Source organism: Garra rufa, chromosome 12 (genome assembly GCF_049309525.1).
Source record: "Garra rufa chromosome 12, GarRuf1.0, whole genome shotgun sequence".
In the NCBI taxonomy this organism is placed as follows: domain Eukaryota; kingdom Metazoa; phylum Chordata; class Actinopteri; order Cypriniformes; family Cyprinidae; genus Garra; species Garra rufa.
The window spans coordinates 38,816,977-38,829,331 of NC_133372.1; the positions used below are offsets into that span (position 1 = coordinate 38,816,977).

The following is a 12,355-nucleotide window of genomic DNA, read 5'->3' on the forward strand; positions in this document are numbered from 1 at the left end:
AGTGCGGAATCATTCTCGATTCACAATGCATTTACATATTTATTTTCCCAGTCCTAGTAGCAAGTGTTATTTTGGTAGGTTTATCAGAGTGTACATTTTTAAATATTGAACTTTACATGTATGTCTAAATTTTAAAAACATCATGAATTAATTTAGCTAATCACAGTATTCTTTTCCATTTTTCCCATACTTGCATTTGATACAAAGTTGGGATGGAAGATTGAAACACAGGGCTCATTCTTGTTTTTAAAATCTCTGCTAGTCTTTTAATTTACATCAAAAATTTATTTTGCTAATTGCAAAGGTTTTTGGAAGAGGGGACATTCTCACTTTAATAAGCATTTTGTTGGACACAAAGTGTGCATTTATCTCTATGAATATTTGTGATCTAAGTTTCACCCAGAATTATTGCAGAAGCTTCCTTGTGTTGACATTTCTGCAGAATAAAATGCTGCATGCATGTTTTGTGGTACTTTGAATGTACCAGAGGGCTCTACGTTGAAAGTGCAAAACTGTACCGGGTGGGCTACCGAGCAAGTTTACTACACCAGAAAAGTCATACATATGGACCTGGTTATGTAATGCAAACCTAAAAATGTATCAGTTTACAAATCTTGTTGTATGGTGCACTATTTTGAGGCCATAACAGAATATTATACACAAAGAATCTGTTATAGAAATTTTTCTTATTAATTGATAATCTGCCAATGTAATCATAATTTGTGTGAAAGGAAATGAAAGTTGTTTTTCCATTGAGCCTAAAAGTTTATTTTCTCACATAGTTGGATTCAGCTGATAAATGCCACACACAAGTTGCTGCTTGCACGTTTTGTGGCATTTTGAATGTACCAGAGGGCTCCAAATTGCAAAAACCATACGTATGGACCTGGTTATGTCATGCAAACCTCAAAATTTATTCATTTAGAAATCGTGGTATGGTGTGCTATTTAGAGGTCATAACATTATATTGATCAAGGAATCGTGCAAATAATCTATTAAATCTTCATTATACTAAATAAATATATTAAGCGATAATGTTTTTCCATTGAGCCTAAAAGTTTATTAAATCACATAGTTGGATTCGGCTTATAGATGCCACACACAAGTTGCTGCTTTATTAATCGATAATCTGCCCCTGTAATCATAATTTGTGGTAAAAGGCATAAAAGTTGCATGTTTTTCCACTGAGCCTAAAATTAGATTTTATCCCATAGTTGGATTCAGCTGATAGATGCCACGCACAAGTCACTGCGTACACATTTTGTGACATTTTCAGTGCAAAACTGTAGCGGGTGGGCTACTGAGCAATTTTACTACATTAGAAAAACCATATGTATGGACCTAGTCATGTCATGCAAACCTTAAAATGTATTCGTTTACAAATCATGCAGTATGGTGCGCTATTTTGAGGCCATAACATAATATTGTGGAAGAAAACTTGTGCAAATAATCTATATTATACTGAATTATCTTACTTATCAACAATCTGCCCCTATAATCAGAATTTGTGTGAAAAGGAATAAAAGTTGCATGTATTTCCATTGAGCCTAATTCCATTGAGTTTTATTTTATCACACAGTCGGATTCGGCTGATAGATGCCACACAACTGTGATTTTGATATCCTGCGATCTTAAAAAGTTTATAGCAGCTTCCTCTCTGCCCCATATTAAAAGTTTAGGCCTCAAGCTTGACAATGTCTTCCCTCTACTTCTCAATTCCTCTTAACCCTCAACATTGTGCCAATCTCCCAGACCGCAACTCTTGTCATCTTGACATGAAGGAAGAACTTTATACCGAAAGACATAAGTGAGCATCGAGCCCACATCTGATTGATGGATTCAAACCGTCAGCTTTGAATCAAAGACCTCCTCCCTGACTAGCCTCATTGTTTTCAGGAGAAAGAGATACAAAGACATAGTTTCATTTCTTTTGACAGTGGACTTGAGCAAGAGATCTTCTGAGGTTTTCTCCTCCTCTCAATCTTCATTGCTGCATCCTTCAAAATCTTGGATGCGTGGTGATTTGGGCATGCTTCTTTCCCATTTTGGCAGTTCCCACAGAGTGAGCCAAGTGCTGAGATTCTCTCTTCCTTCTGTCTTTCTCTCTGTCTGCACAGCTTCTATAGTAGCACAGAAGTGGTGGTGTCAGATGCAGCCGTGTATGGAGGGCGAGGAGTGTAAGGTGTTGCCGGATCTAAAAGGTTGGAGCTGCAGCACGGGAAACAAAGTCAAGACGACTAAGGTGAGAGGGAGCCTGTCCAATTACAGTCTTATAGCCATCATAGTAATGTCTGCAGTCAGACTGTGTTTAAAATGATATATATGTGACCCTGGGCCACAAAACCAGTCTTAAGTAGCATGGGTATATTTTTAGCAATAGCCAAAAACACATTGTACACTCTTAAAAGTAAAGGTGCTTTTAAAGTTTCTTCAAGCGATGTAATTGAAAAACCATTTTTGGTTGCACAAAGAACCATTCAGTCAAAGGTTCTTTGAAGAACCACTTCTTTCTTACCTTTTTATAATCTGAAGAACCTTCTTTTTCTTTTTGAAACAGAAAGGTTCTTGAGATGTTTAAGGTTCTTTATGGAACCATTTAGACAAAAAAAGGTTCTTCTATGGCATTGTGAAGCACCTTTATTTTTAAGAATGTATGGGTCAAAATGATCGATTTTTCTTTTATGCCAAAAATCATTAGTATATTAGGTAAAGATCATGTTCCATGATGATATTTTGTAAATTTCCTACCGTGGATATATTAAAACTTAATTTTTTTATTAGTAATATGTGTTAATTTTGACTACTTTAAAGACGATTTTCTTAATATTTAGATTTATTTTTTTTTGCACCCTCAGATTCCATGTTTAAATAGTTGTATCTTGGCCAAATATTGTCCTATCCTAACAATACATTAACCATATATCAATGATTATTTATTCAGATGATGTACTGTAGAAATCTCAATTAAAAAAAAAAAAAAATTACCCTTCTGACTGGTTTTGTGGTCCAGGGTCACATATATATGGTTCATAGATAGATAGATAGATCAATTAAGGTCAATAGATCAATATTAAAAATATATAAACTCTAGATTTATAAAATTAAATGCTGAAAATATATATATATATTTTTTTATTATTTTTTAAATTCTAAAATCAAAAAATGCTTATCCTAATAATTATAATAACATGTGACTATTTACCACAAAACCAATCTTAAGCAGAACAGGTATATTTGTAGCAATAACCAGGTCAAAAGTATTCATTTTTTTTTAATGCCAAAAATCATTAGGATATTAAGTAAAGATCATGTTCCATGAAGATATTTTGTAAATTTCCTACCGTATATATAAAAACTTAGTAATATGCATTGCTAAGAACTTTATTTGGACGACTTTAAAGGTGATTTTCTCAATATTTAGATTTTTTTGCACTTTCAGATTCCAGATTTTCAAATAGAAAAATGTATTAACATTGAAAAATTTGTTTCTCAGCCAAAAATTGTCCTATCCTAACAAACCATACATCAATCGAAAGCTTATTTATATATATCTTGGTCTCAAACTGGGTCACATATCAGTATATTATAGGAAATATACTTTAAAATTTAACAAATATCATATGATATCTGAAATTAAATGACTTTTGCAAACTAGTGTTTGTCATTGCTTCTATTCTTCCTCAAAATGCACCAGCTTTCTGAATTTGACATTGTCTTAAACAATCTGGGACCCTAGACAACCTTTATTGTACAACAAAAGCCCAGACAAAAGAAACACAATGTGGCAGCGCATTTAGGAAAGTCAGCGCAGGGCAATGATGCGCTTCCACAGGTTAATGTGAGTTATTGTTTTTATGTTTGCCGCCGCGTGTTTGCGAGCCGCTGTGTATGTACGGTTGACACACAGGGCTTGTAGCCATCCATCAGGCTGAGAAGTTTGACTCTCCAAATGCCTGCGCTTGAGTCGAGTCCTCCATTATTCATGGGGCAGAGGGGCCTGCGTGAGGCAGACCTTTTTTTTACTTTAGCCCTGTTAATAATTCATGCGGCTGCACTCACGTCAACAGCAGGCAGACCTCTTGAGGTGTTGGGAGCTTCTGTCAAACCTGGGCTTGATTTTTGGGGCCCTTCAGGCCACCGTCCGTGGATGTGGACATGCAATGTAACTGCAAGAAGAGATCCCAGAAATGATGAGGGCAGGATAGGATTGTTTAATCTGAGGTCTGATCCCTCTGATCATTACTTTGAACTTTGCACCACATCCCTTTATTGGCGTATAATGCATTTTGTCCATGTTCTGATTTTGTTTTTTCTTTTTGTTTAAATATATGTTCAAGATTATGAACTGTGGTTGACAGTTTGTTCTAAAAAACAAAACAAAACAAGTTACTAGAATTTCTGCAGTACTACACTTTCAGTAGTCATAAAAATAAAACTACTAATTCTTAACACCACAGCAAAAAATAATTGGTAATTGGGGAAAAAAAAGCAAAAAAGTATTTAAATGTAACCAGAACTACTGTAGTTTGGGGTCGGTACTATTTTCTTTTAAAGAAGTTAATTTTTTATAACTGACAGTGAAGGCATAATATTACAAAACAATACTGTTTTCAACTAAATTCTGTTTATTGAACATTTTAAACGTTATAATGTATCACAGTTTCCACACAAAATTAGGAAGAACAACTGTATTCAACATTTATAATTTTTTTTAGCCTGAAATCAGCATATTAGAATGATTTCTTAAAGGATAATGTGACACTGAAGACTGGAGTAATGATGCTGAAAATTCAGCTTTGCATCATAGAAATAAATTATATTTTAAAATATGAATCAAATAGAAAACTGTTATTTTAACTTATAATAATATTTCACAATTTTACAGCATTTTTGATTAAATAAATGCAGACTTTTTTAAAGACATAAAATTGTACCGCCCTAAACTTTTAAATGGTAGTGTAATACAGTTTATATTACTGTATTATATTAGCAAGTGCCAGCATATAATACAATATTTTGTACACTGCTAAAAAAATGCACAATAGAATGAAGTTTTGTTCAACATGATGAATTTTAATCCACATTAAGGAACATCCTGACCCCTTCATATTGTGTTTGAATGTTTCTCGTGAGCTCAGTCTGAGCTTGTTTCTGTTGAATTGGCGGTCTAGTGAGTCCATGTCTGAACCAGAGAGGGAGGTAGGAAGTGAAGGAGACGGCGGCCAGGACACCTTCCACTTCCTCTGTGTGTCCTCCGGCTGCCTGCTGGCAATGACCTGAAGGTGTAGATTACACTGGGCTTCCCTTAGCAGCCTGCCAGTCTGGCCTCATCCACGGCTATGGAGACCTGCCCTATACCCTGGCCTCTGAACCTAGAGCCTTGCTTTTGTGTTTCAGAGTTGGAACAGGACCAGACTTGCATGCTAAAGCCTCCCAGATCCAGAGGAGCTAGCGGTTCCGGTCCCTCAGTGTGCCGCTCTCTATTTCGGGCCGCCACCGCTGAGCTCATACTGGTGGTGTGGTTAATGACACTTGTAGGTGACAATACAATGTGCCTGTGTGAGCATGTGTCAGTCCCCGTACTAACACCTCATGCCTTAGAGGAAACTTCTCACAGAAGAATGTTCCATTTTTATAGCACTGAAGGCCTTCTAATGATCAAGAGATAATTAGTTAACACTTTGTGGTTGTTGTTGTTGTGTTATGATATATACTGAAGCGATGACACCTCACATAAACATTTCAGGTTGGCTAAAAAAACAAACAAACAAATAAATAAAAATGTCATTATATATAACAATTAGTAATATTTAATCTTACTGATTGTTAATATTTATCTTAATGATTGTATTATATACAAATATTTTCATAGTATAAATATCCAGTCTTTTATAGTATAAAAAGCCAGTCTTCAGTAATTTTTCAGCCATTTATTTTATTTATTTAAATTAAATGTAAATGCTGCTGGAAATTTATTATGCAGCAAATTAAATACTTAAAGGATAAGTTCACTTCTAAAATAAAAATTTCCTGTTGATTTACTTACCCCTATGTCATCCAAGCAGTGTTGTTTTTGACAACCATCTTAGATTTAGTCTTAGTCTTTTGGACTAAAATGCTTCTTAGTTTTAGTCAAATTTTAGTCACTTCTATATGTGATAGTTTTAGTCCAATTTTAGTCGACGAAAAGTCAAAAAGGTTTTAGTCTGGTTTTAGTCGACGAAAAGTCAAAAAGGTTTTAGTCTAGTTTTAGTCAAAAAAAGGGAAAAAAGTAGTCTTTTAACAAATTAATGTAGGTCAGTAAGTATTTTGCTGTTGGGTAGTGTCACTTATAAGTTCTGAAAATAGCAGATCTATAGTTCAACACAATGTGAGCTTCCGGATCGACTATTTTCACCAATAATTACAATAATGAAGGAATGTTTTAGAACATAAAAGACAAACAAGGATGGAATGCTAAAACGGCTTGCCATACTAGTATAGCAAAGAGTATTTAATGCTAAAACGGCTTGCCATAGCGTCAGATACTTTTTAAGTTTTAATTGGCATGCACAATAAGTGGAAATGTCATGCATTTTAAACGTCTGACGGACCACACACTCACATTTTCGTCTATTCTCGTCTCGTCAACGAAAACTCACACACGTCTCGTCATGTTTTAATCATCAACGAGCCATTTTTATCTCGTCATCGTCTCGTTATCGTCATGAAAAAAAGTGGCGTCAACAAAATGATTTCGTCATCGTCATCGTTGACGAAAACAACACTGCATCCAAGATGTTCATGTCTTTCTTTCTTAAGGTTTTTGAGAATAACATTTCATATTGTGGACTTTAATGGGGATAACGGGTTGAAGGTCCGTATTGCCGTTTCAATGCAGCTTCAAAAAGCTCTAAACAATCCCAGCTGAGGAATAAGGGTCTTATCTAGCAAAAAAAATTCTTAAAAAAAAACCCCGAATGTGCAAAGAAAGTCAAACGCCTTTACAAAAAAAAGGTAAAACAATGATGTCAGACGATTTTGAAGTTGGAGAAAAAAAATGAGATGGAGGTTTTTTTTTTCACCCTACCCTACATTTTTAAACCAGAGAGTACAGATAAAGAACTGCACATGACCTTTCCAACATGATTGCATAAAGTGTGAAGTCGCAGATCTAGTGCAAGACAAGAATTTGTGGTTAAAAGATATATCCAATGTTTTTATATATATATATATATATATATATATAAAGAAAATGACCATTTTGCTAGATAAGACCCTTATTTCTTGGCTGGGATCGTGTAGAGCAGTGGTGCCCAACCCTGTTCCTGGAGATCTACCTTCCTGCACAGTTCAGCTCCAACCCTAATTAAACACAACTGAACCAACTAATTAGGTTCTGAAGGCGCACTTGATAATTACAGACAGGTGTGTTTGATTAGGGTTGGAACTGAACTCTGCAGGAAGGCACATCTCCAGGAACAGGGTCGGGCACCACTGGTGTAGAGCTTCTTGAAGCTGTGTTGAAACGGCAATTTGGACCTTCAACCCCATTGGCTCCTATTAAAGTCCACTATATGAAAAAAAAACCAGGAATGTTTTCCTCAAAAACCTTTCCACTGAAGAAAAAAAGACATGAACATATTGGATGACATGGGGATGAGTACATTTTTATTCTGGAAGTGAACTAACCCCTTAATAAATAAGTTATTTGACCTTTTTCAGAATTTGTTGGGACACAAAACAAATGCGATCAATATATATGACAGTTGAATTAAAAGTTTTGTTTTACATTATATTTTGAGTTATATTTGAATTATGATTGAATGAGCCTCATTCATGTTGTAAAATACAGCAATGTATGTATGCACACACAAGATAATATAAACAATGTATTCATAAATATATCAATCATTATATAATAACTTTTTTTGCTATATGTACAATTAAAGTCAAAAGTTTACGTATACCTTGTAGAATCTACAAAATGTTAATGATTTTACCAAAATAAGAGGGATTATACAAAATGCATGTTGTTTTTATTTAGTACTGATCTAAATAAGATATTTGACATAAAAGATGTTTACATAGTACATGAGAGAAAATAACAGTTGAATTAAAAAAAAATGACCCTGTGCAAAAGTTTACATCCACTTGATTCATAACACTGTGTTGTTACCTGAATGATCCACAGCTGTTGGGGTGAAAACTTTTGAAGTTAAAGATCAGGATAAATTTTTCTGGGACAAGTGTCTTCTGTAGCTTCTGAAGGGTAGTACTAAATGAACAAAATATGATATTTAGGCAAAATAAGAAAAATGTACTCCTCTTCATTCTGTTCAAAAGTTTCCTCTGAAAGATGGATGGTCATTATTGAAAAAGGTTCAAATGCTGAAAAACCAAAGAGTTTGTGGGACCTGAAAGATTTTTCTGAAAAACAGTGGGCAGTTTAACTGTTCATGACAAACAAGGGACTCATGAAGAACTATCACTAAACAAAACCAAAACAAAGCTGTGGATCATTTAGGTAACCACACAGTATTAAGAATCAAGTGTATGTAAACTTGTGAACAGGGTCATTTTTATAAATTCAACTATTGTTTTCTCGTGTGGACTATATGTAAGCATTTTATGTGAAATATCTTATTCAGGTCAGTACTAAATAAAAAAACAGCATGCATTTTATATGATCCCTGTTATTTTGGTAAAATTATTAACATCTTGCAGATTCTGCGAGGTGTATGTAAACTTTTGACTTCAACTGTAAATTATGTATATGCGTCCTGCACATGCGCATGTATCTACTGGTATAAATAGTATAGCAAAATCTCTATGGGTTGATGGTGATTTTAATCCAGTCCAGCTCTCCTTAAATCATATACAGGCTTGAAATGATAACTCGGACTCCTCTTTTTCAGGTCACACGATAGTCTGGGACCAATATACGTTTGGGACTAGCAGCTTTTTTTTTTTTTTTGATCAAAGCAATGGAAATGAAGATACATAGACTTCAAACTACTTCACAACTATTGGGATCAAGTCGTTGGACCACAGTTGAATACTAATGTCACTTGAAATGGACCATTTAAACACATGGAATTTTTCTCTCTTTTTTTCCACCTCCTATTCTATTTTCGCTCTCCGCCGAACTCCCGTCTTTGTTTTCTAACAGTGTCGGACAAGATCATACACCATGTAAAGTAAATATTCCATAAAAACCAAGATGTGGACCAGTTCAGAGACAATTCTGCCATTTTCAGAACAATGGATTACGTTTCCTTTTTGGAGCGAAAGTGGACTAGAAAGCTTGGCTTATTACTTGAATCATATGTTTCAGAGGCACTAATATTCAGTCCCCTATCCTTTGGTGCCAATATTTTCTTTCTTCTACTATGAGCAGACTTTTTGATCAGTGTGAAGTGTATGATTTTTGGCTATGGTTTTGGGGGCACTCAGCTCCATTTTGAAAAGGACTTGTGCAAGAGGCAAGTATGACGCTAAGAGTTACAGGTATTAATAATAGATGGAAAAAGTTGAAGTGGTCTACGGGAACAGTGAAAAAGAAGCTAGCAAAAAGATTTATTGTTTGTTTTTAAAAGCCTTGGTGGCCAATATTGAGTCAAAGTGTCAGTATTATCTCAAATAAAAGTATCTCTATGGGAAATCTCGTCCGATTGTAACTTTGAAGCGTGATTACTTTGCCATCACAAAAGAGAAAGCTCATTTAAACATAACATCCACCCACCAACAGAACAAAAAGAATAAACAATCAGACATCTTTCATTATCCATCTGTCACAACGCTTTGATAAAATCTTCAAGAGCATCAAGATGTCACATGACTATGCTAATGTTCGCATTGAAACTGACACGTAGCCTCTTTCTTTGATATACAGATTTATGCGCAGACGCCGCGTTAGTGAGTCACGTAGTGCTTTTGCAGGTGTCACCGAACACTTCAGACTGACTTGCATAGGGCAGGGCTAATGCTATTAGCATAATACCATTTGCCAGCGATTTTGTCTGGCTAATTTACCATTAGCAATATCAACAGCAGAACAAGGAGGGGTACGGCGAGGTTAGTCAAGATGTCATTTACTTCGAGCAGTAAGTCGCACAAAGGCTTGCTCCGAACATGTCATAAACATAATGTTCAGACACTGGAGCGTTCATAATGATGGACTAATGTATTAATGTGTTTAGCTAATTGCAGACAGTGAGCAAGCTTTCAACTGAAAGAATGTGTCATTAGCCAAGACTAGGAGATAAAAGCATTTCAGCTTTGTGTATGTATGTATGTGTGTGTGTTGAGGCAGTTTTGAGTGCTTTGACTGTGTTTTCAGGACATTTTGCTACAGGTCGTGGCATTGGGACAAAGGGTCAGTCTTCTGAAACTGAGAACTCGGAGACCTTTCTTGCCCTTGAATCACGGTAGGTGTTTGAAGCATTCATAACCAGTGTTGTGAAATGAAGAATTTAAAGTAGTGAGGCTAAAAACGTAACCACATTTTTAGTTGGTGACATGAGCAAAGTACATTTTCGAAACTAATATCAGCCTCACAGCTGAACTGAGGCAGTACTCAAAAGATTGAGAAATATGATTATTTTTTGTGAACCAGCTCATTTGATTCGATTCACCAATTCAGGTAAGGCTTACTTTTATTTTTTCATTTTTATTGTATTTAGTATCAAAAATACAAGCAATGTTCATGATTCATGAACAAATTGTTCTTTTGAAGCAGTTTTATTAGTGAATCATGACTGAATGATTCATTCACAAAATGTGCTGCACCATTATGTGTATTTTCTTACGTGTTGAATAGTCTGGATTCAGTCCAATTTTTGAATAAATCATTCAGTCCTAATTTATTGATATTACTCAAATAAAAAATGTATCCATGAGTCAGTGATTGCTACTATTTTTTTGCTCCTTATATGCATTGATTGTCAGAAAGGTTTTCTGTCAATGATAATATTTGGACGTTTAGGCGATTCAATCCAATTTGTGAAAGAATCATTCAGCTCTGATTCATTGAAATGATTCACATCAAAATACATATTTTTTTTCATAAATCTGAGAACGCTACTATTTTTTTTATTTATTCAAAAATTGGACTGAATCATCTAGATGGTTCCAAGTCAGCAAGTGATTGTAAAAATTTATTTTTTCTGTCAATGATAATATTTGGACTATTGGGCCATTCAGTCCAACTTGTGAATGAATCATTTAGTCCTGATTCACTCAAATGATCCAAATCAAAAGAACGATTTGTTCATGAGTCAGAGGTCGCTTTTATTTTTTATTTCTGATGCACACTGATTGTAAAAATGTATATTTTCTGTCAATGATAATATTTGGACGTTTGGACCATCCAGTCCAACCTGTGAATGAATCATTCAGTCCTGATTTATTTAAATAATCCAAATCAAATGTACAGTTTGTTCATGAGTCAGAGATTAGAAATATTTTTTCTTTCTAAAATAAACACATATTGTAAAAAAATCATATTTTCTGTCAGTGATAGTATTTGGACGTGGGCCATTCAGTCCAACTTGTGAATCAATCGTTCAGTCCTGATTCAATGAAATAATCCAAGTCAAAAATACAGAGAGATCACTACTATTCTTTGTTTCTGATATACACCGAATGCAAAAAAGAATATTCTGTCAATGATATTTGGTCAGTTGGAACATTTAGTCCAACTTGCGAATGAATCATTCATCAAAATTATTCAGATCAACAGTACAATTTGTTCATGAGTCGGAGATCACAGCTATTTTTTGTTCCTGATATACACTGTAAAAATTCATATTTTCTGTTAGTGATAACATTTAGACATTTGGGCTATTCAGTCCGACTTGTAAATGAGATCGTTCAATCCTGATTCATTGAAATGATCCAAATTAAAAGTGCAATTTGTTCATGAGTTGGAGATCACTCATATTTTTGTCCCTAATATGTGTCGATTGTCAAAAATATTTCCTGTCTGTGATATATTTGAACGTTTGGGCGATTCAATCCAATTTGTGAAAGAATTGTTCATTCCTGATTCACTGAAATGATCTAAATCAAAAGCACAATTTGTTAATATGTCAGACATCACAACTTTTTTTGTGCCTGATTGTAAAAATGTATATTTTCTGTGAGTGATACATTTCAAGATTTGTTTTATTCAGTCTAATTTAATTCACTAAATTTATCCCAATCGAAAGAACAATTTGTTCAAGAGTCAATAATTACAATTATTTCACAAGAGATCACAACTATACTTCCTCACAGTGATAAATTGATAAAACTTTTAATGTCTACATCTTTGGACTATGATGAGTTATGAGTAGTTTGGGATGCTTCAACTGTACTAATGGACAATTTTGCA

General features: G+C 34.5%; 1 protein-coding gene across 1 annotated transcript in view; it reads left to right on the forward strand.

Moving 5' to 3' along the window:
* Window positions 1-9,628, forward strand: part of tafa3a (TAFA chemokine like family member 3a) — a 135,257-nt gene extending 125,629 nt beyond the window's left edge. Inside the window, exons 4-5 of the mRNA XM_073852334.1 lie at window positions 2,118-2,242; window positions 8,898-9,628. Coding sequence (XP_073708435.1) covers window positions 2,118-2,242; window positions 8,898-8,909 — 137 coding nt within the window. The 3' untranslated portion in view covers window positions 8,910-9,628. The remainder of the gene's footprint in view (window positions 1-2,117; window positions 2,243-8,897) is intronic.
* Window positions 9,629-12,355: the final 2,727 nt, after the last annotated feature.